Source organism: Chelonia mydas, chromosome 28 (assembly GCF_015237465.2).
Source record: "Chelonia mydas isolate rCheMyd1 chromosome 28, rCheMyd1.pri.v2, whole genome shotgun sequence".
NCBI classification, from domain to species: domain Eukaryota; kingdom Metazoa; phylum Chordata; order Testudines; family Cheloniidae; genus Chelonia; species Chelonia mydas.
Genome location: NC_051268.2, coordinates 5,478,323 through 5,504,068, shown reverse-complemented (window position 1 = coordinate 5,504,068; position 25,746 = coordinate 5,478,323). Strand labels below are relative to the sequence as shown.

Below are 25,746 nucleotides of genomic sequence, written 5' to 3'. Positions count from 1 at the left end.
TGTCATTGTTTCAAAGGGGAGATGGCGGTTTGTGAAGAAGGGGAGAAGACTAAATGCACACAACAAAGATGGGATTTGAACCCATGCGTGCAAAACATAACGGATTAGCAGACTATCACCTTAACCACTCGGCCACCTCATCTGAGCTGCCAAAGAAGAGACGGGAGGAGATGTCTAAGGCCAGCAGAGGTAGGGACAATAAGGAGTTTTTAAACACTAAGTGTAAGGAGGGTCTGAATGACCTCCCCCCTCACATCTAGTGATGAGCTGGGGGACAGACTTCAGGAACAGGCCGTGTTTACATAGACAGGCCTCCTCTGCCTAGGTATGCAGCAAGTATCCTTTGTACAAAACAAACAGACAAAATATAAAGGTAATTCTTCGGTTTTCCTGCAGTCAGGCAAAAAAAATGTGAAAAGAAAGGGGCATTTTTAAGCAATCATCTGTCCCCACCAAGGAGCTGGGGAATGTTTATTTTCTTTTTCAGACACTTTCTGGGCAAGCTGGGGCCAGTGCCAGAACGCCCTGGGTCCCCTGTCGCAACAAAACATTGTGTCCTGTGTTTGTCTTGTTGTTCCTGTTATTTTGGTGGATATTGTAAATTCTTCAGGCGTGACACCCCCTTTTAATTGGGCATGTCATGCTGCCCCTTTCGGGGCCAAGGGAAAATGTACCCTAATTCAACCTCTTCCACCCTCTACTCCGCCACCTCCCTCCAAATTGTCTGTGACACCCCCATCCCCACGGTGGTCTACCCCCATCCAGAGACCTGTGGTTCTTAATGCAGCTGGTTTACAAATGACTATCGCCCTGTTCCCCACTGGCTGGTGTCTCAGTACAAGATTTCCTAACTGTTCTCAGTTTACGAAAGAACGTGAAAGAATGTTGCCATGAGTAATTTCAAACTCATTTGAATTGGATGGAGGGGAATTAAACAAGAACATCGGAAAACGGCGAGCCCTCACAAATTACCTCTGGGAAAGCTGAAACTCATTGCAGGAAGCTGACTCAGCAGCTCGAATCCAACCCTTGGAACGTGCCCTGGGGCTACTGGACAGAGGGGGATTACGACAGGGGTTTGCACTTAGCTCAACGGACCGTTTGTTGGGAAATGTTATTCTAACCCTCGATCAGGGTTGGAAGGGACCTCAGGAGGTCATCGAGTCCAACCCCCTGCTCAAAGCAGGACCAACCCCAACTAAATCATCCCAGCCAGGGCTTTGTCAAGCCGGGCCTTATAAACCTCTAAGGAAGGAGATTCCACCACCTCCCCAGGGAACCCATTCCAGTCTTCACCACCCTCCTAGGGAAATAGTATTTCCTAATATCCAACCTAGACCTCCCCCACTGCAACTTGAGACCATCACTCTTTATTCTGTCATCTGGTACCCCTGAGAACAGTCTAGATCCATCCTCTTTGGAACCCCCTTTCAAGTAGTTGAAAGCAGCTATCAAATCCCCCCCTCATTCTTCTCTTCCGTAGACTAAATAACCCCAGTTCCTTCAGCCTCTCCTCATAAGTCATATGTTCCAGTCCCCTAATCATTTTTGTTGCCCTCCCCTGGACTCTCTCCAATTTGCTTCTGTAGTGGGAGGGGGCCCTGAAAACTGGGCGCAGTGCTCCAGATGTGGCCTCACCAGTGCCGAATAGAGGGGAGTAATCACTGCCCTCAATCTGCTGGCAACGCTCCTCCTAATGCAGCCCGATATGACCAGTTACCCGTATTGAATGCAGGCTCAGCAATATTTGATAAATGGGTTACTGCTGATCTGCTTTCAATGCTTCTGCTAATGCAGCCCAATATGACCAGTGTGACGCAGCAGGGAGTGGGGTGGATTGACTGGGGAATGTCGTCTAGTTCTGCTGGGACTGTCTGCACGGGGGGTGGGAGAGCAGGGGATGACTGCACTTGAGTGAGGAGACCTGAGCCTGTAACCTGAGCTGGGAGGGGGTTGGACCCAGGTGACACCTTTGCCCGGGAAACTGGACAAAGGCTGGAGGAGGAGCTGGGGGAAGGAGGAGTGAGACTGGGGGAGGGGTGGTTGTTTTCAGTTTTGGGCTGGGTGGTCGAACGCAGGGAACCCCAGGGCTGGGGTCTAAGCTCCCTGCCCCCCAGAAGGACTTGACTGAGGGGTTCTGGTTGTACCCACAAGCTCTGTTTTAGACTGTGTTCCTGTTGTCCAATAAACCTTCCACTTTACTGGCTGGCTGAGAGTCTCGGTGAATCCCAGGAAGAGGGGTGCAGGGCCCTGACTCCCCCACACTCTGTGACAACCAGTTACCCATATTGAATGCAGGCTCAGCAATATTTGATAAATTGGTTACTGTCCATTCAGTCGGTTATTTCCTACTTATTCATAACTAATGAAGATGCTCTAAGGGGAAGGGAGAGCGCTGTCCCGTCCGTGTAGTTAATCCACCTCCCCGAGAGACGGTAGCTATGTCAGTGGGAGAAGCTGTGTCGGTGGGTGGGCAAGCTGTGGGGTCTACATGTATAGATAAAGTTTAATCAGACCCCATTTTTAAAACCACCCATGGTCTGGGAGTGGAAGAGGAGCTCTCTGAGGCACGGCCTGTCCTTCAAAATCCTTAAGATCACTGACTTGCCTATGCCAACGCCATGGGGGTATAGCTCAGTGGTCGAGTGTTTGACTGCAGCTCAAGTGGTCCTTGGTTCAAATCCAAGTGCCCCCTTACAAGCCTGTTCCCTTAACAAAAATAAGGGCCTATCCATCCCCATTATGTTTGGGGGCTCCACTGAATAGGGATGAATGGAAACACTCAGTGTTTTCCTGTGCAAATGCATAAAAACCTAGCAAACAGGTCCCTCAGCTGAAATCAGTTCCAATCCTCTGAGTGTCTAGTTTATGTTTTCGTCAATGAAACAAAGACACATGAAGGCACATTTGCAGGTCCTTGGTCTCCATGGTCTACAATGTGTAGAAGAACAAGAACCCCATCCCCTTGGGAGGAATGGACTAGTTTGTGTTACATTCGGTAAGTAAGTTCCCATTGGGACTGAGAACTCTACTGGAGGTGGACAGGAGCCTGCTCCAAAAATAAAATAACCACGATTTACCAAACTACCTGTTACACATTCGATCCTCTCTTTGTGCACACAATATACATTGGGGCTCGAATAAATGGCCACCTTCCTTTAACACAGATGGTTGTTCCTTGTGACTGTCAGATGCCTTCCAATGGCAGCTGTTGGAAGGGAACGTGCTTCGAGCTCATGATCACCCGCAGCGTCTCTGTAAGGTTACCAACCACAGAGCTGGTTGTGGCTGCGTCTACGTAACCGCAGAGTTAGTGTAGGACCAGATCGTTACTTGCACAGCGTCACTTTCTGGTCTCACTGATCTTTTGGGTAGAAACAGCCATTTCCTGCCTCTCTTTCACACAGAAGGACAATTTGCTTTGCTCAGATGCAGGAACATCAAGCTCTTTCTCTGTCCCTTGTGCAAAGCAGGATGTCAAATTCCAAGGAACCCTCCTCGTCTGGGATGGAAACAATGGAGAAGCAGGGGGCCCTGGGCACCTCCAGCCCTGGCCGGGAGATGTTCCCTCCCCGCTTTCTTTATGCTGCTGTTGTTATTTCATGGAGTGTCTGGGATGGGGAAAACCTGAGTTCACTCCAGGTGGAGGGAAAAAAGGACCCTGAGAATCTCAGGGCCTCAGGGAAAACCCAACCCCTGCTCCCGGGATCAGTGAGGTGCTGGGGATTTGAGCAGGAAAGGGGCTGGGTGAATTGTCCAGGTGGGGAATGAATAACCATCGACACCTAGATCCACCTCACTAACCACCGACACAGGCTAATCACACTGCAGAGAGAAGGGAAACGGGGAGCGATTCTTTGCTGTCAGCCATGGAAACAGTGACCCGAGTGCACTGCAGTGAATGTGCTGGGGAAAGCTGGACTTTACAGGCAGGTGGAAATAGCAGATCCGAGAAACGCCTGGAGCACCCCCCCTCCCACTTCTTCCACCGGGGTGAGGTGTTGAGCGACTCACAGCGCCCCCCAGCGCCGTTCCCTTTCAGCAGGGGGTGGCAGCTCCAGCCAGTCAATGCCGGGGAGAGGGCCGAGTGTATCTCTGCACCCTGAGTCCAGGGCAGGCCCTCTCTCTGCCCCACCTAGAGAAACTGGCCCTGCTGCAAAGTGACCCCTACGAACCAGCAGCCTCCAGGACAGAGGGTTTGGCCCTCAGAGCAGGGAATGTGTCCCCCATGCTGCCGTTAGGCCCCTGGAGGCTCTGGAAACAGGAGGGCTCTGAGTGTAACCCACCCCAAACAGCCCCCATCTGGGGATGTAGCTCAGTGGTAGAGCGCATGCTTTGCATGTATGAGGCCCTGGGTTCGATCCCCAGCATCTCCAAGTTCTCTTTTCACCCTGCTGCTTTGCTCAGGCCCAGCAGTCTCCCTGCAGGAGTTTCAGTCCTGCTCAGTGCGGGGCAGGTGCCCATTGCACGGAAGGTCTGTGGGGGTTTCTGCTCCTAAGTCACATTGGTACTTTTAAGATTCCCACCCAAGGGGCGGCTTGGGACAATGGCGGATGAGAAGGGGGAATCCTCCAGCCCTGGAGGGGAAGGTCCCCTCTGCCCAGACTGAGGGGCAAGGAGACGGAGGGCAGTCAGTGCTCAGAGAGGAGAGAGGTCAGTGATTTACACCCACCAGGGGACACTGTCTTTTTGAGGCGGGTGCAGCTGGCTTGGGATGGTGCTGACGATGGATAGAAAACAGGCTGGAGTCAATGACAGATGAGACCACAGAAGGGGAAGGCGAAGGGCAGCTCCACCGAAGGTCCTGGGTGCTCAGATGCCCCAGGTCTGGGCACCCTGGCCTGTCCTAGAGAGAGAAAAGGCAAAGAGGGGCCCAGCCCCCCGACAGTCGTCCCATGGACAAGAATCTGGGTGGGAGTGGGGTGAAGGTTCCCGCTGGACAAAGGGGAGCTGAAATCCCCCAGCGTCCTGGAATTTAAGCAATGCAAGCTTCAAACCCTGCACGGGTGGGGGCTGAGGGGCACCCGCAGAAGGTTGGGCTGGACAGGGGCGGCAGGCTTATATAATTTTTGGTAGTGCCCAGAATGGGACCAAGTCCTGCCCCCCCGTCCCTCTCCCCCCGCCAACATCTGCCTAAGGCTCTGGGAGGGAGTTTGGGTGTGGAAGGGAGAGGGAGAAGGGTTGGGCTCTGGGAGGGAGTTTGGGTGTGGGCTGTGGGTTGCGGCAGGGGGCTGGGGTGCAGGAGGGAATGGAGGCTGCGGGGTCTGGGCTGGGGCAGGGGGTTGGGGGCAGGAATGGGTGGGGTGGCCAGGTTCTGGGAGGGAGTTCAGGTGCGGGCTCTGGGCTGGGGGAGGGGGTTGTGGGGCAGGAGGGGGTGTGGGGGCAGGCTCTGGGAGGGAATTGGGTGTGTGGTGTGGGCTCTGGGCTGGGGCAGGGGGTTAGGGTGTGGGAGGGGGTGAGGGGTGCAGACTCTGGGAGGGAGTTTGGGTGCAGGTGTGGGGTCTTGGCTGGGGCAGGGCATTGGGTGCAGGAATGGGTGGGGTGGCCAGGTTCTGGGAGGGAGTTCAGGTGTGGGCAATGGGATGGGGGAGGGGGTTGGGGTGCAGGAGAGGGTGCAGGTCAGGCTCTGGGAGGGAGTTTGGGTGCAGGGGGGTGGGCTCTGGGCTGGGGAAGAGGGTTGGGGTGGAGAGCAGGTGTGGGGGGAGGCCTGTGGGTGGAAGTTTGGGTGCGGGGTCTGGGTTGGGGTCGGTGTTTGGGATGCTGGGGGGGTACAGGGGGGTGCAGGGTGCAGGCTCTGGGAGGAAGTTTGGGTGCGGGGTCTGGGTTGGGGTCGGGGGTTGGGGTGCGGGCGCAGGCTCTGGGAGGAAGTTTGGGTGTGGGGTGTGGGCTCTGGGCTGGGGCATGGGGGCAGGGTGCAGGAGGGAGTGCATGGGGCGGACACTGGGAGGGATTTTGGGTGCAGGGGGTGGGCTCTGGGCTGGGGAAGAGGGTTGGGGTGGAGAGCAGGTGTGGGGGGAGGCCTGTGGGAGGAAGTTTGGGTGCAGGGTCTGGGTTGGGGTCAGGGGTTGGGGTGCGGGGGGGATGCAGGGCGCAGGCTCTGGGAGGAAATTTGGGTGTGGGGTGTGGGCCCTGGGCTGGGGCATGGGGGTAGGGTGCAGGAGGGAGTGCAGGGGGCGGACTCTGGGAGGGAGTTTGGGTGCAGGGGGTTGGGGTCTGGGCTGGGGCTTGGGGTGTGGGAGAGAGTGAGGGGTGCAGCTCTGACCTCGGGCATCTCCCAGAAGTGACCCACACCCCCCTCTGGCAGCAGCCCCTAGGTGTGTGTGGGGGGCTCTGCCCACCGCTGCCCACAGACACCACCCCAGCAGCTCCCATTGCCACAGATGGCCGAGTCAGCCCTCGGGGCGGGGGCAGCGTGTGGAGATCCCCCCACCCCGGAGCTGCAGGGACCCGCCAGCCGCTTCGGAGACCGGCACGCCACGCGGAGCGAGGGTGGGCAGGAAGCCGCCTCAGCCCCCTTGTGCTGCCGGTGACGGCGGTGGGGGTCCCCGGGCCCTTTTAAATTTCCCAGGGGCAGCAGGTGGGACCCGGGCGGGGCAGGACGCTCCCAAGGGCCTGACGTTGCTTTGCACAGCGACGAATCTCGGAACAGGCCAGCCATGAAATGACGGCAGAGCCTGAGGAAGGAAAAGCCTCCGGGTTTGTCTGTGGGCCTTGACGCCGAACGGGAGCCGTAATTTGACTCGCTTTGTGGCTGCGGCCGGTAAAATATCAGGGCAAAGTCGTCCCAGTGATTGTGACACTGGGTTTGAGGAGGCTTTGGTCTTATGACAATGTAACTAGCATGGTACACTCGTGTTTTTAAAGGTGGCTTCCCCAAGCAATCCCAAGTTGTTCTTCCCAGAGCTGAGTGATGGTGGGCAGCCGGGGATCTCCCCAGTCTGTGGGGGAATCTCTCTGGGCCCCACTGTCATAAATATAAAGGGAAGGGTAAACCCGTTTAAAATCCCTCCTGGCCAGAGGAAAAATCCTCTCACCTGTAAAGGGTTAAGAAGCTAAAGGTAACCTCCCTGGCACCTGACCAAAATGACCAATGAGGAGACAAGATACTTTCAAAAGCTGGGAGAAGGGAGAAAAACAAAGGGTCTGTGTCTGTCTTTATGCTGCCTTTGCCGGGGATAGACCAGGAATGGAGTCTTAGAACTTTTAGTAAGTAATCTAGCTAGGTACGTGTTAGGTTATGATTTCTTTAAATGGCTGAGAAAAGAATTGTGCTAAATAGAATAACTATTTCTGTCTGTGTATCTTTTTTGTAACTTAAGTTTTTGCCTAGAGGGATTCTCTATGTTTTGAATCTAATTACCCTGTAAGGTATCTACTATCCTGATTTTACAGAGGGGATTTCTTTACTTCTATTTACTCCTATTTCTATTAAAAGTCTTCTTGTAAGAAAACTGAATGCTTTTTCACTGTTCTCAGATCCAAGGGTTTGGGTCTGTGGTCACCTATGCAAATTGGTGAGGCTTTTTATCCAACATTTCCCAGGAAAGGGGGGGTGCAAGTGTTGGGAGGATTGTTCATTGTTCTTAAGATCCAAGGGTCTGGGTCTGTAGTCACGTAGGCAAATTGGTGAGGCTTTTTACCAAACCTTGTCCAGGAAGAGGGGTGCAAAGTTTTGGGAAGTATTTGGGGGCAAAGACATTTCCAAACAGCTCTTCCCCAGTAACCAGTATTTGTTTGGTGGTGGTAGCGGCCAATCCAAGGACAAAGGGTGGAATATTTTGTACCTTGGGGAACTGTTTGACCTAAGCTGGTAAAGATAGGTTTTCATGCAGGTCCCCACATCTGTACCCTAGCGTTCAGAGTGGGGAAGGAACCTTGCCAGCCCCACTGTTAGTTCTCCAGCCTTTCTCCCCCTAAACACGCACACCCCTCCCCCACCCATTATCAATGCTTTACAGCGACCCCTCCCTCCCCTTATGGGATACAGACTCTCGGGGACAGAGACTGCCTGGGGCTCCCCTCTGCATGGCCACAATGGGGAAGGAAAGGGAGTGATGGGGGAGGAAGAAGACAGCAGAAGGAGTCAAATGGGGCTAGACAAGAATAGAGGAGATTTTCTTCCTGTTAAAATGGACTGGAGTCTCACTGCTGGAAAGACACAACTTGAGTGAGGTTTGAACCGGCAGCCTTTCAATTGCCAGGCAAAGGTGCGAACCACAGAGACCGATCACAGCCAACTTCCCCACGCTGTCCAAGGAGCCCCTGCAGGGGTGCAGGTGGTTAGTGCAAAGGGCAATATTGCTGGGGTTGTGAGTTCAAGCCTTCCCTGCAGCCCTGGTTTCTATCACCCCATGTAGCTTCCCCAGCTTGCTTGTCCTCATTCCCATGGAAAGTGCCATGAGAGGAAGGTCTAAAATGGGGACGTTGGTGCAAAGCTTGGGACCCCCCATCCATGCTGGCACTAGCTCCGGGTGGGTTGCTGAGGGGCAGGGAGAATTGATTTCTTTGCTGCGGAGAAAGCTGCCAGGACAGGTGTGTGGGCACCAGAGCTCCCCGCTTCTTCCAGCACACGCCGGGCTCCCTCACTGCTGGAGGAGGCTCCTATAAGCACCGAGCCTAAAGCTCTTCCAAGCCTTCTTAGCGCAGCAGGCAGCGTGTCAGTCTCATAATCTGAAGGTCCTGAGTTCAAGCCTCAGAGAGGGCAACTCTTCTTGCTCCCTGCTTCAGATTTTCTAACGGAAATCATGGAAAAGGGACTAGAGCTGAGTGGTTTCTAGACACCTCCCCATCCCTCTAACACACACCCAGAGACTTTTCTAAGGGGACGTCTACAGTACGAAATTAGTTTAAAATTATTCGATTCGAAATTTCGGGAGCTGTTTTAGATATTCAGGCTTCGGTGCCCCACTAAAGCGCGTGAATTCGGCAGAGTGCGTCCAGAGTACCGAGGCTAGCATCGAATGTCGGAGCGGTGCACCGTGGGTCGCCATCCCACAGTTCCCGCAGTCCCCGCCGCCCATAGGAATTCTGGGTAACGCTCCCAGTGCACGATGGGGCAAAACCATTCTTGCGGGTGTTTCTGCTGCGTGTCATCGGGAAGCTCTGGCGGACAATCGTTTCACGCCTTTTTGGCATGCAGACGCCATCCTGCTTTCAGCAGACGGCGCACCGCTTGCTCTCCTGCAACTATGAATCCGCCTCTCATTTCCTCTCCCCTTCCGATGTAATCTCTACTGTCTACTCTTCCTCTTCCTCTTCGAACGCTTCCGCTGCCAACTCTGCTCTCCCGCTGGTGCCACGCTTCCGTGCTTCTCCGGGTTGTCTGTCCTGGGCTCCCGCCTCCGTGAAAGCCACAGAAGACAACCATTTCCCGCCTTTGTTCGGCTACCACGAACCAAACAGCACCCCTTCCGCTGCCACTCTGCTCTCCTGCATTTCGCGCCCGTTTCCCAGGATTACCCGTGCAGGCGCCATGGAGCCCGCTCAGATCTCCGCTGCAGTTCTGACCGTTGTAAATACCTCGTGCATTATCCAGCAGTATGTGCAGTCCCTGCAAAACGGGGTGAGGAAGCGACGACGGTGCGATTACTATACTGATGAGGACATGAACAAAGAGGGCACGGCATGTGGCAGTTGGGAGATCACGGTGGCGCTGGGCCAGGTTCGTGCCGTGGCACGCCGATTCTGGGCCCAGGAAACAACCACAGATTGCTGGGGCCGCATCGTGTTGCAGGTGTGGGATGATTCCCAGTGGCTGAGAAACTTTTGTATGCGTAAGGGCCACTTTCATGGAGCTTTGCGACTTGCTGTCCCCTGCCCTGAAGTGCAAAGACACCAAAATGAGAGCCGCCCTCACAGCTGGGAAGCGAGTGGCCATAGCCCTGCGGAAGCTTGCAACGCCCGACAGCTACCAGTCAGTCGGGAATCAGTTTGGAGTGGGGAAATCTACTGTGGGGGCTGCTGTGATCCAAGTAGCCAACCCAATCATTGACCAGCTGCTATCAAGGGTCGTGACTTTGGGAAATGTGCAGACCATTGTGGGTGGCTTTAATGTGCTGGGGTTCCCTGACTGCGGCGGGGCGATAGACATAATGTATATCCCTCTCTTGGCCCCGGAACAGCGGGGCACCCAGTACATAAACCGGGTACTCTTCCATGGTGCTGCAAGCCCTGGTGGATCACAAGGGACGTGGCGAAAGGGATGCACAAACAATCCAGTTGGGCCATTGCCCACAAGCTCACCCCCCAGCAGCTTGGACTCCTGATGACTGAGATGCTGAGACTCCACGGCCTCCGTATCCTCGACCTCCTCTGAAGGCAGGTTCCTTAGACCCCTGTTCATATTCCAGACCCCAGCCGGTGCAGCATCCCTGACCAACCACTCACCATCTGCCCCAGGAGAAGCAGTCGGTGGGCTGCATCCACAGGCAGACAGTTTATACCGCTCCCCTCAGAGCAGCAGCCACAGCTGTGGCAGCTAATCCCCACATCTGGTTGCCGGGGATCCAGCTGAATTGTTTGTGCATCCCTTTCAAGACTTGCCCTCAACAACCTGGCAGCCCCCAGCTTTCTCATTGCTCTGTGGTTGTTTGCTCTGTGAAAGGGGCCTCTAGGAATTGGTATTTCCAGATGCATTAAAGAATCATAAAGGAGAAGGAAAAGTTAATGCCTTAGAAAAGTCTGTGTGTGTGTGTGTGTGTGTGTGTGTGTTAGATGGATGGGAGGGTGTCTAGAAACCACTCTGCTCTCGTCTTTTTTCTCGGATTTCCAGTGGTAATCAAGGTCGGCCATTGCCAGCAGTTGACAAGAACATGTGAGAACAGTGGGGGCGGAAAATAAACAGGAGGAAATAGTTTTACTTTGTGTAATGAAACATCCACTCCCAGTCTCTAGTCAAGCCTAAGTTAACTGTATCCAGTTTGCAAATTAATTCCAATGATCACTACAAAAGCTTTCCCGCACCCCACCCGGCTCTCCTCCTGGTAATAGCTCACCGTACCTGATCACTCTGGTTACAGTGTGGAGGGTAACCCCCATTGTTTCATGTTCTCTGTGTATAGGAGTCTCCCCACTGTATTTTCCACTGCATGCATCCGATGAAGTGAGCTGTAGCTCACGAAAGCTTATGCTCCAATAAATTTGTTAGTCTCTAAGGTGCCACAAGTCCTCCTGTTCTTATTCATGGTGTTGTATCCCCATAGTGTGGCCGTTTGGTGTCAGTCCTTTTAAATAAACAATGAATTTTTTTCATAGAAACCATATTTTCCTCATACAGACACAGGAGTAGATTAATCTACAAAGGGAAGGTGATTCCAAAGCAGTTCCGGAGGGAGAAGGGAACGTTTTCAGCATCACTAAATTATTGTGTTGTACCTCACACACACACACAGAGTGACAATAAACTCAATTAACTGAGCTACCAACACGCTTCACAGGAATGAAATAACTTTATGTTCAAGGAGTTCGGTGCATTTAAATAATATTAAAAATATGTTTTGGGCAACGCATGGAAAAGTCATTGTATTGGACAACCCCCTTGATAGAGTTAATACACCACATAATATTTAACGAAGTTAAGAACGATGTGCTTATAAATTAACGTGCTGTGCCATCTACACACGCACAAGACATAGAAAAAACTGAATTATTTGAGCTTCCAAAGTTTCCACTTTCTCACAGCATGTTAGACCCCCTGCTTTAAATGAAATATGTCTAAAGCCCAGATGTATGAAAGAATTGTCTCATTCTGTATTTCTTAGCTTTTATCTCAAAAGGTAACAGCCTCATAATCTCCCCCAAACACCCTGAGACCTCCCCAAATTATTAAAATGCCCCTGTCCTCAGCAAGGCCACGACAGTGACCCACAGCTAGCGTGTCTAGGCCAAGCTGTTCTGGCGGAGGCAACTCAAAGATTTTCTCTCTGCTTCCCTTGGCAAGGTCTGAGTGGGAAAACAAAATCCCCAAATAGAAAGTTTTCTGCTGAGAAACCAATACTAGTCTCTTTGGGGACTTTGATTTGAATGGATTATTATTATTCTCTTCTGATCTCTGAATTATTTCAGTTCAGTCTTTGTCCTCCAGAAGCGTTGCCAGATGTTGAGTTGTGGGGGAGAGAGGCCAAGTCATGATGTCTCTTCCCATCTTTCATATTTTCTTCCAACTTGCTAGGAAGTTCCTCTGCTTTGATGTTAGTCAAGCAGTGTCCATTGTCTCCGGGCTGTCTCGGAGGAGTCCGCATTGTACACGGTTCCTGGGAGAGTCCTTGGGAGCATGGATACCTTTACTGGGCCAGCAGCAAGTCTGGCTTCTCCAGCGTCTCACCGGAAAGGCTGGCGGTGGCCATTTCCCAGCCTCATCACATATTTCAGTAACGCACCCAGAGCAAAACTCCACCACTTCCCAGACACGGCTAGCACACACCATCCACCCAGGTATTAGCCTTCAACAGATCACGACTTTTACAATGATAGCTCACCAGGCCGACTTTGTACAAATCATACCTTAATTCTATGAGAGTGGGGACTATGGGGCTTCCAGGGTGCTGCTTTGAGCACAGCCTGCCACCCCTGGGCTGACATTGCAATGGAGACGTCCCCGTAGAGTCCCTCTCTCCCGGGATAAAGATGGCAGCAGGGCTGGCCTGGGTCACCTGACGTGGGCTCCTGGAGCTCAAGCTGTGGGGCCCAAATGTGGGGTGCAGATACTAGTGTTCATGCTGAAGTCTGGGTTCGGAAACCCTCACCCCCCGTGGGGTCTCAGAGGTTGCGCTCAAGCCCATCTGTCTCCACTCTCATTTTATAGCCCTGCAGCCCCAGCCCCAGAAGCCTGAGTCAGCTGCCCCTGGCTCTGAGACAGGTGCCCTGGGTGTTTTAATCGCTGTGCAGACATAACGTTAGGATACGTCTACAGTGCAATGAATCACCCACGGCTGGCCCATGTCACATTAATCAGGGTCATGCGGCTTGGGCTGTAAAGTTGCAGTGTAGAAATACAAAGAAACAAGAGCAAAAACCGGTTGCCTTTATAGCTAGATAGCTATAGATACATGGCAAATAGCAACAAGAATGAGCGTAGAGCTGGATCTAAAAAAACGAAAGATTAATCTTTGCTCTACAAATAATAACTACTGATAAATGGTAATATAAAAAAGGACCTCAAATTCCTTCATAATTTGATGGTTCTTGGAACTTCCAGGCATATTGGCTAGAATTTTCGAGACACAGATTGTCAGAAAAACGTTACACACTGAGTGCCCCACCTGAAACAACAGCAAATACTGTTGCCTAGATAGATAGATACATAGTCCATCAGAATCCCAAGAGCAACACAAAAGAGGAACAATCCTCCTCTGCTTTCATTTACCCCACCGCATCCCTCTCCGCTTCTTCTTCCGCCTACCTAGTGGCTTGTCCAGGAAAACCACTCCGCTGATTATAATTTTGGCATAGAAAGCCAGGGAGGGGATTTGCTTCCACTTGACGTGAGCAGATAGCATTCTGACTCAGTGTCTATAATCAGGTTTCCCAGCTTTGGCTGCCCCCAGTTTGTCACCTCTGTGCAGGCAGGAAGCAGCCAAAGTGCTGACCCTCGCGTTACATGGGCTCTGGGATCGTGATGTTTTGCACAGCATCGGCGAGTCCATGTTTCATCTCTTTGTCCTCCTGGGTAAGCCGGACCCTTCCCCACAAATGGTTTCCTCTGACGCTGGAGGGATCGAAGTACCTGCAGGTTTCCTTCACTCAGCTTTATTTTCCTGCATTTCTTGTGTCTTGCTGTGCCAGGGACCTGGCAGGGAAATGCCCATGGGAAAGTGAAGTGAAAGTGAGCTTTCTTGGTTTGGAGCTTTCCTGTGTTTTGTCTCCTGGTGAGAAGGGGAAACTGGAGGAGCTATCGTAGCATTTCTGATGGATATTTGAGGTCAAAAAGAAGCCATTGGTGTTCTTTGTGTTCCTGTTCTTCAAAGAGAAACGCTGAAATAGCTGACGCAGTGGCTACTGAGAAAGCTCCACTAAACAGGCCAAAAGCTCGCCATGACTGGTTTTTGCAGTGTAGGTTATTACCACATTCGCCTCAGGCATGAAAGGCCTCCGGGTCATCGGGCAGAAACAGTGTCTTCTTTTGCTTCTGATTCTTTGTCTTTTCATTCACTCCAAGTCCTTTATCAAGCTTTCTTCCTCATTATTTTTTCCTTTCATGAAACTTTAGGGTCTGAAGGTGGGGATTACCCTGAATTTTGAGGGAAGGAATAGACCATAAGTTTGGAGATTGCCAGCTACATAACAAATATGAGCCTCGAAGAATCCCAACCTTTTGTCCTGCAGATTTAGCTCCAAGACAGGAGTTTCCCCCTCTTTCATTTCTTTTGAGCTAACTGCAAACAGCCTCATGTCCCCTTTTCATGTCAGAAATCTCTATTGACTGATGATCACATTTCCCCTCCTTTCCTGTCTAGGCAGGGTCGGGGTGTGAGGATTGAGAAGATAACAAATGGAAATTTTGAAGCCAGCCTTTTAACAGACAACATCACATTTCCTTTGAAATAACACTGATTTCCTTTCAGAGTGGTAGCCGTGTTAGGCTGTATCAGCAAAAACAATGAGGAGGACTTGTGGCACCTTGGAGACTAACAAATTTATTTGGGTGTAATCTTTCGTGGGCTAAAACCCACTTCATCACATGCATGGAGTGGAAAATACCGCAGGAAGATATATATACAGAGTCCATGAAAAGATGGGGGTTGCCTTAAAATCATAGAAGATCAGGGTTGGAAGGGACCTCAGGAGGTCATCTAGCCCAACCCCCTGCTCAAAGCAGGACCAACCCCAACTAAATCATCCCAGCCAGGGCTTTGTCAAGTCCCCTGCCCTCTGATATGTCCTTTCACAGAATCACAGAGTTGGAAGGGACCTCAGGAGGTCATCTAGTCCAATCCACTGCTCAAGGCAGGACCAATCCCCAGTTTTTGCCCCAGATGCCTAAATGGCCCCCTCAAGGATTGAACTCACAAAGAACTGTTTGAAATGTTCCACCCTGATTACCACTACAAAAAGTGATTTTTCCTCCTGCTGATAATAGCCCATGACATGCTAATAAAGAAACAGCTGTGATTTAAAATCTCCACTCAGAAATGGTGAACAACAGCAGAACCCAAAGTAACTGAACGAAGGGCAGATGATCACAGTTAGTTCAGTTGTTTAAGTCAATATTGTCTCAGATGTTCTGGGGAGAGAATTCCACGGTAAGTGATTTTGCATTTTTGCAGGACATCAGACCCCCTGGGGAGAAGCTCCTCAAAGAAAATGTGGCCCTAGGAGTGTCAGAGAAGGGAATCACTGTTTGCCTTACAAGGTGGGTGAGGGAAAGCTGCAGGGACTTGGATTCCTCCAGAGTCTGATGAAACCATTGGTGGGGAAAGTCCGGGGAAGCGGAGGAGGAGAAGGAGAGGCAAAAAGGGCTTGCAGCTCCTGTGCAATCCCCATGCTCCCAGCAGAAGGGTCCAGGGGGTTCAGCACTTTGGCTGCTTGTTGAGGACACAGAATTCAGAAGGTGGCAAAGCTCAGAGCCCCGTTACATGGAGTCAGAATGCAATCAGGTCACAATGAGGGGGAGCAAACTCCCTCCCTTGCTCTCTATGCCAAAGTTCCTATCAGCTCAATGTCCTTCCCAGAAGAAGGCCCAGGTCGGCTGCTGAGAGGGTTGCAATGGGGTCAATGAAGGCAGAGGAGGATTGTTCCTCCTGGGTTTTCTCTCTGTTGCTCTGTGATCCTAGTGGAGGAAGCTGACGCATCATTTGAGTTTGTTTCAGTGGCTTGGGTTGGGCTCAGGTTGTGACCCTGAGCACAGGGGTTCCTGCCCGCTCTGCTCTTAGCCGCTCAGGGAATGGACAGAGGAGCAGCTTCAGAAATTGGACAGAAAATAGCCTAAGGAAGTGTAGCACAGCTGAGAAGAACAACAGCCTCATCCTCTCCCTGGTGGTCTAGTGGTTAGGATTTGGCGCTCTCACCGCCACGGCCTGGGTTCAATTCCCAGTCAGGGAAAAGTGACTTTATTTCAAAACACCTTAATTTATTCTTCACTTGCAATTTTAACAAATTGACAGTTTTTCCCTGACTTCCCCATCTTCTACGTGATCTTGGCAAGGGCTTTGGAGACCATATCAAAATCAAAGCTTCCCACTGATTAGGAGCACAATGTGGACATGTTTCCACTGTGCACCTCGATGTCCACAAATAGGTGCAAATTCTTGTTCCCCCTTGCTAGCTAGCCTAACCAATGTTATAACAACAGTAATAGACACTCAGGTTGACCCAAGATGTCAGTTTTCTTGCTGAAACAAAACCAAAAAATCATTTTGGGTCAACCAAATTATTTCACCAAATAAAATATTCACGCAAAAAACTTTCATCCCGCTCTATATACCAGTCTTTGGAAGTAACCATCTCGGCAAAACTGACCATTAGCCTCTTCCATTCCTGAGGTCTACCTGCTGTCGTGTTCTAAGCATAGACGATGGGCCTTTCACCTGTTGGCCACTGGTTACTACCTTGCTGAGGTAGCTACTGATGAAAGGCAATGTGGTTTAGTGGCAGACCTACTTCTATCCCTCTGCCCAACTAGGGGTGTTTGTTTCACACTGCTTGTAAAAATACAATCAATGCATTTTGTTGATACCTAAATCTGGGATCAAGATGAAACATTGTGATTGTAAGTCAATGAGAAAATCTCTGCTGAGTTCGACAGAAGGAAGGTTTTCTCATCAGGTTCTAGCACACGATAAAAGTTCTGAAGGTTCTTCGAGCTTCCAGACACATGGGCCAGAATTTTCAGAAGGTCTCACCCCCACCCCTAGAGCCAGATTTTCAGGTGAACTCAGCTCCCATTTGGGCAATAAACATTTTGGCCAGATTTTCAGAAAGGCTCAACACACTGAGGGCTCAGCTATTTTGAAAACAAAAGGTGGTAGAAGTTGTAGGTGCTGGTTGCTTGGCAGTCTGGCCCACCATGCAGGAGTTTGAGGTTCAACATTACTTTCTCAGAATGGTAGCAACCATCTTCCATTCCCTTATAAAGGGAGCAGGGAGACGACATATAAAAATCGGTTGTGCTTTAGAAAGTCTCTAGAAGTTGAAAGAGATATGCCATCTACGCCTTCCTGCTTCTCCACGTGGGCACCAATGATACTGCCAAGAATGACCTTGAGTGAATCACTGCGGACTACGAGGCCCTGGGAAGAAGGATAAAGGAGTTTGAGGTGCAAGTGGTGTTCTCGTCCATCCTCCCCGTGGAAGGAAAAGGCCGGGGTAGGGATCGTCGAATCGTGGAAGTCAACGAATGGCTACGCAGGTGGTGTCGGAGAGAAGGCTTTGGATTCTTTGACCATGGGATAGTGTTCCAAGAAGGAGGAGTGCTAGGCAAGACGGGCTCCACCTAACGAAGAGAGGGAAGAGCATCTTCACAAGCAGGCAGTACGAAACTGCAGAAAAACCTGAGTGTCTCTGGATTAAGTTTAGAAGCGTGAGCAACAAGGGTGATGTCGTGGTGGCAGTCTGCTATAGACCACTGGACCAGGGGGATGAGGTGGACGAGGCTTTCTTCTGGCAACTCGCAGAAGCTACTAGATCGCACGCCCTGGTTCCCATGGGCGACTTCAATCATCCTGATATCTGCTGGGAGAGCAATACAGCGGTGCACAGACAATCCAGGAAGTTTTTGGAAACTGTAGGGGACAATTTCCTGGTGCAAGTGCTGGAGGAACCAACTAGGGGCGGAGCTCTTCTTGACCTGCTGCTCACAAACCGGGAAGAATTAGTAGGGAAAGCAAAAGCGGATGGGAACCTGGGAGGCAGTGACCATGAGATGGTCGAGTTCAGGATCCTGACACAAGGAGGAAAGGAAAGCAGCAGAATACGGACTCTGGACTTCAGAAAAGCAGACTTTGACTTCCTCAGGGAAGTGATGGGCAGGATCCCCTGGGAGAATAACATGAGGGGGAAAGGAGTCCAGGAGAGCTGGCTGTATTTTACAGAATCCTTATTGTGGTTACAGGGACAAACCATCCCGACGTGTAGAAAGAATAGTAAATATGGCAGGCGACCAGCTTGGCTTAACAGTGAAATCCTTGCTGATCTTAAACACAAAAAAGAGGCTTACAATAAGTGGAAGATTGGACAAATGACCAGGGATGAGGATAAAAATATTGCTCGGGCATGTAGGCATGAAATCAAAAAGGCTAAATCACACCTGGGGTTGTAGCTAGCGAGAGATGTTAAGAGTAACAAGAAGGGTTTCTTCAGGTATGTTGGCAACAAGAAGAAAGCCAAGGAAAGTGTGGGCCCCTTCCTGAATGAGGGAGGCAACCTAGTGACAGAGGAGGTGGAAAAAGCTAATGTACTCAATGCTTTTTTTGCCTCTGTCTTCACGAGGTCAGCTCCCAGACTACTGCCCTGGGCAGCACAGCATGGGGAGGAGGTGGCCAGCCCTCTGTGGAGAAAGAAGTGGTTCGGGACTATTTAGAAAAGCTGGATGTGCACAAGTCCATGGGGCTGGATGCGCTGCATCTGAGAGTGCGAAAGGAATTGGCGGCTGTGATTGCAGAGCCATTGGCCATTATCTTTGAAAACTCATGGCAATCGGGGGAAGTCCTGGACGACTGGAAACAGGCTAATGTAGTGCCAATCTTTAAAAAAGGGAAGGAGGAGGATCCTGGGAACTACAGGCCAGTCAGCCTCACCTCAGTCCCCGGAAAAATCATGGAGCAGGTCCTCAAAGAATCAATTCTGAAGCACTTAGAGGAGAGGAAAGTGATCAGGAACAGTCAGCATGGATTCACCAAGGGAAAGTCATGCCTGACTAATCTAATTGCCTTCTGTGATGAGATCACTGGCTCTGTGGATGAGGGGAAAGCAGTAAACGTGTTATTCCTTGACTTTAGCAAAGCTTTTGACACGGTCTCCCACCGTATTCTTGTCAGCAAGTTAAAGAAGTATGAGCTGGATGGATGCACTACAAGGTGGGTAGAAAGTTGGCTAGATTGTCGGGCTCAACGGGTAGTGATCAATGGCTCCATGTCTAGTTGGCAGCCAGTATCAAGTGGAGTGCCCCAAGGGTCGGTCCTGGGGCCGGTTTTGTTTAATATCTTCATTAATGATCTGGAGGATGGTGTGGATTGCACCCTCAGCAAGTTTGCAGATGACACTAAACTGGGAGGAGAGGTAGATACGCTGGAGGGTAGGGATAGGATACAGAGGGCCCTAGACAAATTGGAGGATTGGGCCAAAAGAAATCTGATGAGGTTCAACAAGGACAAGTGCAGAGTCCTGCACTTAGGATGGAAGAATCCAATGCACCGCTACAGACTAGGGACCGAATGGCTACGCAGCAGTTCTGCGGAAAAGGACCTAGGGGTTACAGTGGACGAGAAGCTGGAGATGAGTCAACAGTGTGCCCTTGTTGTCAAGAAGGCCAATGGCATTTTGGACTGTATAAGGAGGGGCATTGCCAGCAGATCGAGGGACGTGATCGTTCCCCTCTATTCAACATTGGTGAGGCCTCATCTGGAGTACTGTGTCCAGTTTTGGGCCTCACAGTACAAGAAGGATGTGGAAAAATTGGAAATCGTCCAGCAGAGGGCAACGAAAATGATTAGGGGACTGGAACACATGCCTTATGAGGAGAGGCTGAGGGAACTGGGATTGTTTACTCTGCGGAAGAGAAGAATGAGGGGGGATTTGATAGCTGTTTTTAACTACCTGAGAGGTGGTTCCAAAGAGGATGGATCTAGACTATTCTCAGTGATAGCAGATGACAGGACAAGGAGTAATGGTCAAGTTGCAGTGGGGGAGGTTTAGGTTGGATATTAGGAAAAACTTTTTCACTAGGAGGGTGGTGAAACACTGGAATGCGTTACCTAGGGAGGTGGTGGAATCTCCTTCCTTAGAAGTTTTTAAGGTCAGGCTTGACAAAGCCCTGGCTGGGATGATTTAGTTGGGGATTGGTCCTCCTCTGGTCAGGGGGTTGGACTAGATACCTCCTGAGGTCTGTTCCAACCCCGATATCCTAGGTTCTATGATCATTTGGCCAACAACATGCAGCAAAGCACCCAACTAAGTTGCATGAATGCTCTATAAGCCACTCCTCAATTATACAGAGACACCAGCATATCTCCCCAGCTCTCAGCCTTGCACCTCAGAAATGTACCATCTTACACGACTCACGGCCTTCTCTTGAAAACTGTAAGCTCATTAATTAGTTCGCCACTTCATCAAAAATAAAGGGGACATGCACCAGCCTTTGTCATGTGAGCAACTTTCCCAAGCACTTTGGACAAACTCAGGTGTAAGTATAAAATATTAAAATAAGTTTATTAACTACAGAAAGTTAGATTTTAACTCAGTATAAGTGTTGGTCACAGAGGTCAAAAGTGGTTACATAACAAATGGAAATAGACTCTCAGTCTGAACTCTAATTTGAATATACTAAGCAAGAATTGGATCAAACAGCTTTTCTCACTCACTGGTTGCTCCAGGCAATGTTGAGTTCTTAATACACAGACTGAATTCCCTCTCAGCCTGGGACCAATCTCCGCAGTTCAAATTCTGAGTCTTCCAGACAATCTTCCAGGTGTTGAGATTGGGGACGAGACAGGCCACGTGGGGGTGTCTTTGACTCTCATTTATATTTTTTCTCCAGGTGCTAGGTAGATTCTTGCTGTGATGATGGGGTTAGTTAGCCCCCAATATGGAGCAGCCGTTTGCCTCCTGCACCTTGTGGTAGGAATGCCACAGCTCCTTCACTTTGGCCCCTTTCTATCATGCATCATGAAATCTGTGTGTGCACCTCGGGAGTTACACCGCAGAAAGCTGCTTTCCTGTGCAGAAACTTGCCGGTGTAGACAAGGCCGTAGAGGGCTTACAGAACACAAGAACGCAAGACTGGTCATAGACTGGGTCAGACCAATGGTCCATCAAGCCCAGTGTGCTACCTGAGAGTGACCAGTGCCAGATGCATTGGAGGGAATGAACAGAACAGGCTTGTTGACCTGCAAGGTGAGGGTCTTTCACCTTATATTTAACCTCATTGTTGTCAATTCCTACTTATCCTATATCTTACCACTCCTCCCCTGAGGTCTCTGGGCAAATCAGGTGTGAACACTCCTTTGACACAGACGTGTCCCAATCCAGCTGAATTGAAGCAGAATTTGGGCCAATGTCAGTTTGGAAAAGGCCTGCTTCACCCAGCAGGTTTCTCAAAGTATCCGTTGCTGTGAACTGCATGTCGTGTGGATGTGCGAACCCCAAAGATAGCAAACATGAAAGAAACACAAAGCCGGTTCTGAGGTTTCCAGAGCCAGGCCTGAGGGTTAGAGAGCTGTGCTCAAAAGGAGAAGGGGCCTTAGCACCTATAAAAATAACTGGTTGCAAAAACAAAACAAAAATTACATGAAAAAAACGAACCAAATAACAACCACTCAGAAAAGCTCCCATCACACGCCCATCACCATTGTACATCTTGACATCTCCTGCCTAAGCTGACATCTTTGCTTTGCGAACAAGAGCCCTGGGGAACTCTCTGGCTGTTCCCCTCTCACTGGAGAAAAGGTTCCACATCTCGTCTCAAGTAATTTTCCTCCTAACAGAAGATTTATTTTAAAATTTATCCAAATAAATTCCATTTGAAATAGAAATTATTCCAGTCTATACTGGGTCTCTATTCTCGTACATGCTATTTCTCTCACATGTTCCCCCACTCTCATTCCTTTGGAGTCAGGTTTTAATTGCAGGATTAGCCACCATTTGCTATTTTGTAGGAGGGGGCTAGAAGAAAACCTGAATTATACTGTAACACTGAAAGTGATCACAGAATCAGCCTCTTACGTTACACTAATAAACTTCACGTGTAATTTTGTTGTTGCTGGTAACAATTTATTCAAAGATTACAAACTATAAACCTTTAGGGCAGTTTTCTCTTAATTCCCATTTTCACCCAGTGAGCTCTGTGTGAAGTCACATTCTACCATAACCTAGGAGCCTTCCATTTCTGAGAGTTCATTTCTCCCCGGGTCTTCTCCCAGAAGTGTGGGTGGAAGGGGTCTCACGCTACGTGGGAAGGCTGCATCATGAGAAAAACCACCTGTGCTCTACTTTCACACTTTCTAATCTTTCAGAGTAGTAGGAGGCGGAGAAGTGAGACAAATGCATTAGACTCAAGAGCAAAACTAAGAGACCAAACCACAGACTCTGGACTCAGCATTCATGTATCCTGCAGTCTGAACTTGGAATCTGTTACATTCCCTCATTGGCTACCATCATTTAACCAACACGGAAGTGCTTCTTGTCCAGCAAGGCAGCCCGTTTTATGACCCATAGGCATGGGATGGCTCTGAAGGAATCAGCTGTTTCTCTCTGGATCCAAACTTTGGATCCAAATGGTAAAAGACAATTGTTCCCAGTTTCATCATGGCATCCTTTAGAAGTGTGAGCAACGCCACTTCACTAGGGAGCAGCGTTCTAAAAACAGTTTACCTTGCCCACAGGTCACCAAAGTGTCCATCTCCGGGGTGAAAATCAACCACTCGTACCTGTCATTTCTACCTGAGTTCTTGTCAAATCTTTGACCTGAGTTGTAGCAATTTTACACTTCTCTGGCGTAGAATTCTTCACCAACCACACAACAGACCAGTAGCAATAGTGAGGTATAACTCCCCCAAATATGCCCTTTTGTTTCTTTAATCTGGTGGCGCAGATTTAAATAAGGGACTAAATTCAGGTGCAGCTTAGAAACCCTGTAAGACACCAAATGTCAGGTATCTACTCAAAATAGGTGTCTTTCTGCAGCTCCATCACATTCCTTATGGATTTCATTTCCTACACATTTACAGCATCTCCCAGGAGTGAGTTGAACAGAAATGTCAATTCCATTTTTCCCATCTCTACCTAGGAAGGGATTGCATTTCCCAAATAATAGGCAACATGCACCTGATTAGGAAGGGGAGACTTCAGGAGCAACCTCCTGCAGGGCATGGGCCACAACTGCTTTGGGAGGCAAATGAATGGTGTTTTGCTTAGTTCCAAATCATTTAATAGAGAATCCTCTTCCCAGCCCCTTTGGGAAATAGTGACCTTACCAATTGAAGAAGAGGGGGATTGGGATGGCGATGGAGAATCCCTCTGATTTACCCTATGTTCTTCTGTTGTTACAGAGGGGAAAAGACATTTTTCCCTATCCCTTCCCTGTTCCTGCTCTTTGCTATACTTCAATATATTTTAAAGGGACGAAAACGGTAGTAAAAATATCTGCCTTCAGGAAAGCCTGAAGCAACAGCGCTTTGATGAACTGTGACAACTGGGAATGAAACAATATGTTCCTGGTGGGGGAACTTGATGACTAACAAGTGTTTTTAAATGGGGGAACAGTATAACCGGGATGCTCAGGGTTTGTTTAGACTAGGAAAAGTGATGGAGTTTAGGTCAGGACAAGGGGAAAGCTAATGCCAACCACTGCACCTCGGCTGCATCTGCACAACAACTGTAGTTGTGGTTTTACACCAAGATCACTGACTTCAGCAGCCAACGCCATGTGCAGTCCTAGTGGATGTACGGTGCGGGTAGTTTTCCTCAGTGTAGCTTGTTGGGAACAAACCTCTCTCCCACCCGGAGCTGATGAACATTCCTGGCTGGAGGGACACACGCTCCTTCGACTCAAAAGGAAAGGAGTTGATAGAAAAGATCACAGGACTGACCCCAAAGAAGGGTGAGCTGCAAAAGGCAGAAGCAGGCAACTCATCTGGGGGAGCTGAGTAACCACGGTGAAGATGGGGCACAGATCACTGAGAGGGAATTAGCAAATGTGATTTAAAAAAAAAAACACACCTTTGGCCAGCCCTAGTCAAGGCATTTGTTACAGATCACTCCCATGTGGATTTTCTGATGTCTAATAAGGGTTGAGCTCTGCTTGAAGCTTTTCCCACACTCAGAGCATGTGTAGGGCCTCTCTCCTGTGTGGATTCGCTGATGTGTGATAAGGGCTGAGCTTTGACTGAAGTGTTTCCCACACTCACTGCATCCATAAGGTTTCTCACCCGTATGGATTCGCCGATGTATGATAAGGTATGAGCTCCGATTGAAGCGTTTCCCACACTCAGAGCATCCATAAGGTTTCTCACCCGTGTGGATTCTTCTATGTGTGCTCAGTACAGAGCTCCGATTAAAGCTTTTCCCGCACTCAGAGCACATGTAAGGGGTCTCTCCTGTGTGCGTTCTCTGATGTGTGATTAGGGTAGAGCTCTGATTGAAGCTTTTCCCGCACTCAGAGCATATGTAGGGTCTCTCACCGGTGTGGATTCTCTGATGTGTGCTAAGGGCTGAGCTATAACGGAAGCGTTCCCCACACTCAGAGCATGTGTAGGGTGCGTCTCCCGTGTGGATTCGCTGATGTGTGATCAGGTTTGAGCTCCGATTGAAGCTTTTCCCACACTCAGAGCATGTGTAGGGCCTCTCTCCTGTGTGGATTCGCTGATGTGTGATGAGGGCTGAGCTATCAATGAACCATTTCCCACACTCAGGGCATCCATAAGGTTTCTCACCCTTGTGGATTCGCTGATGCGCAGTAAGGGCTGAGCTATAACTGAAGCTTTTCCCACACTCAGAGCATGTGTAGGGCCTCTCTTCTGTGTGGATTCGCTGATGTGAGAGGAGGGATGAACTGTCAATGAAGTGTTTCCCACACTCAGGGCATCCATAAGGTTTCTCACCCGTGTGGATTTTCCGATGTGGAATAAGGTGTGAGCTCTGCTTGAAGTGTTTCCCACACTCAGGGCAGCCATAAGGTTTCTCATCTATGTGGATTCTCTTATGTGCAATGAGGTGTGAGCTCCGCTTGAAGCATTTCCCACACACACTGCACGCGTAAGGTTTCTCACCCGTGTGGATTCTCTGATGTGTGAGAAGGTCAGAGCTCCCTTTGAAGCTTTTCCCACACTCGAGGCATGTGTAGCGTGTTCCTTCCAAGTTCATTCTCTCACGTGTAAGAAGGTCTGACTGGCTACTGAGGTTTTCCTCTGGCCTCTGCTGACTCTCACAGGCTTTTGTTTTTTCTGGGCATGCACAGCTCCCAGAATCATTCCCTTTGGACCTTCCTGAGAACATCCCATGTGCTTCTACTCACTCAGCATCTTCCTGATGGGGTTCCTCCTCGTTTTCACTCACCATCCCAACACCTGATGGGAGACAGAGAGAATCCAGACGTAAATCTCTGCCTGTGCCAGAGAGAAAGGAAATCTCAGAGAGAAGAATGGAAAAAGGGATGAAGAAACCAAAATATGTACAGGAGAGATCAAACCTATCAGGAGCTGATTTTCCCTTAAACCTTCCCCAGAGGAGAGAAAGGAAAGGATGAGTTCTGGGTCCGTATCTCAGAAGAAATCTCAGGGGACAGCGAGATTGGGGAGGGACCTGCTGCCAGTTGTCAGTCAGGATACGTGGGAAGCCATGAGTGACCTCTGCCTAATGATTCCACATCTGCAGGGAACAATCCTCAACTTGGAGAGCTCACAAGGTCTTTGTAGGGCATCCCAAATGTTTCCTGTATTCACAGACAGTTTGGGGGTTGGTTTAACCAATGCCTCACCTGTGCAGGCAGCTCTCAGGAGCACTTTTTTCTCAGAGCCATGAACGTCTGGGACCCACGGCTCCTCCCCTCGTTCCAGCTGCGAGATCACATCAGTTCTGGAAACTGGAAACCCTGCTCAA

The 25,746-nt window shown here is 50.0% G+C and overlaps 3 protein-coding genes and 4 non-coding genes across 18 annotated transcripts in view; 5 read left to right on the top strand and 2 right to left on the bottom strand.

Annotated features, from left to right (window-relative positions):
• Nucleotides 1-25,746, bottom strand: part of LOC102943236 (zinc finger protein 883) — a 2,438,435-nt gene that overhangs the window by 363,818 nt on the left and 2,048,871 nt on the right. The gene's annotated exons all lie outside the window — the stretch shown is intronic.
• The window catches only part of LOC119564595 (zinc finger protein 883), a 1,467,279-nt gene that overhangs the window by 274,862 nt on the left and 1,166,671 nt on the right, over nt 1-25,746 (top strand). The gene's annotated exons all lie outside the window — the stretch shown is intronic.
• TRNAC-GCA lies at nt 2,624-2,695 on the top strand. Its single transcript has one exon. It is a non-coding gene; the product is annotated as a tRNA-Cys (tRNA).
• Nucleotides 4,305-4,376, top strand: TRNAA-UGC. Its single transcript has one exon. It is a non-coding gene; the product is annotated as a tRNA-Ala (tRNA).
• On the top strand, nt 8,632-8,704 carry TRNAM-CAU. The gene has a single exon. It is a non-coding gene; the product is annotated as a tRNA-Met (tRNA).
• LOC122463948 (zinc finger protein 250-like) lies at nt 12,038-25,056 on the bottom strand. Of its 2 annotated transcripts, XR_006287751.1 has the most exons (2): nt 22,591-25,056; nt 12,038-12,049 (listed from the first exon to the last, which is right to left on the bottom strand). XR_006287751.1 is itself a non-coding variant. In XM_043537525.1 (1 exon), the coding sequence occupies exon 1, from the start codon at nt 25,009-25,011 to the stop codon at nt 23,881-23,883; it is 1,131 nt and encodes a 376-aa protein (XP_043393460.1). In that variant the 5' UTR covers nt 25,012-25,056; the 3' UTR covers nt 21,981-23,880. The 2 variants fall into 2 exon arrangements, 1 of the variants encoding a protein (XP_043393460.1); XM_043537525.1 differs by lacking the exon at nt 12,038-12,049 and having other exon boundaries at nt 21,981-25,056.
• Nucleotides 15,967-16,038, top strand: TRNAE-CUC. Its single transcript has one exon. It is a non-coding gene; the product is annotated as a tRNA-Glu (tRNA).

Coding starts and splice junctions, on each gene's coding strand:
- LOC122463948 (XM_043537525.1), bottom strand. CDS start 25,011: ATGAACTTGGAAGGAACACGCTACACATGCCTCGAGTGTGGGAAAAGC.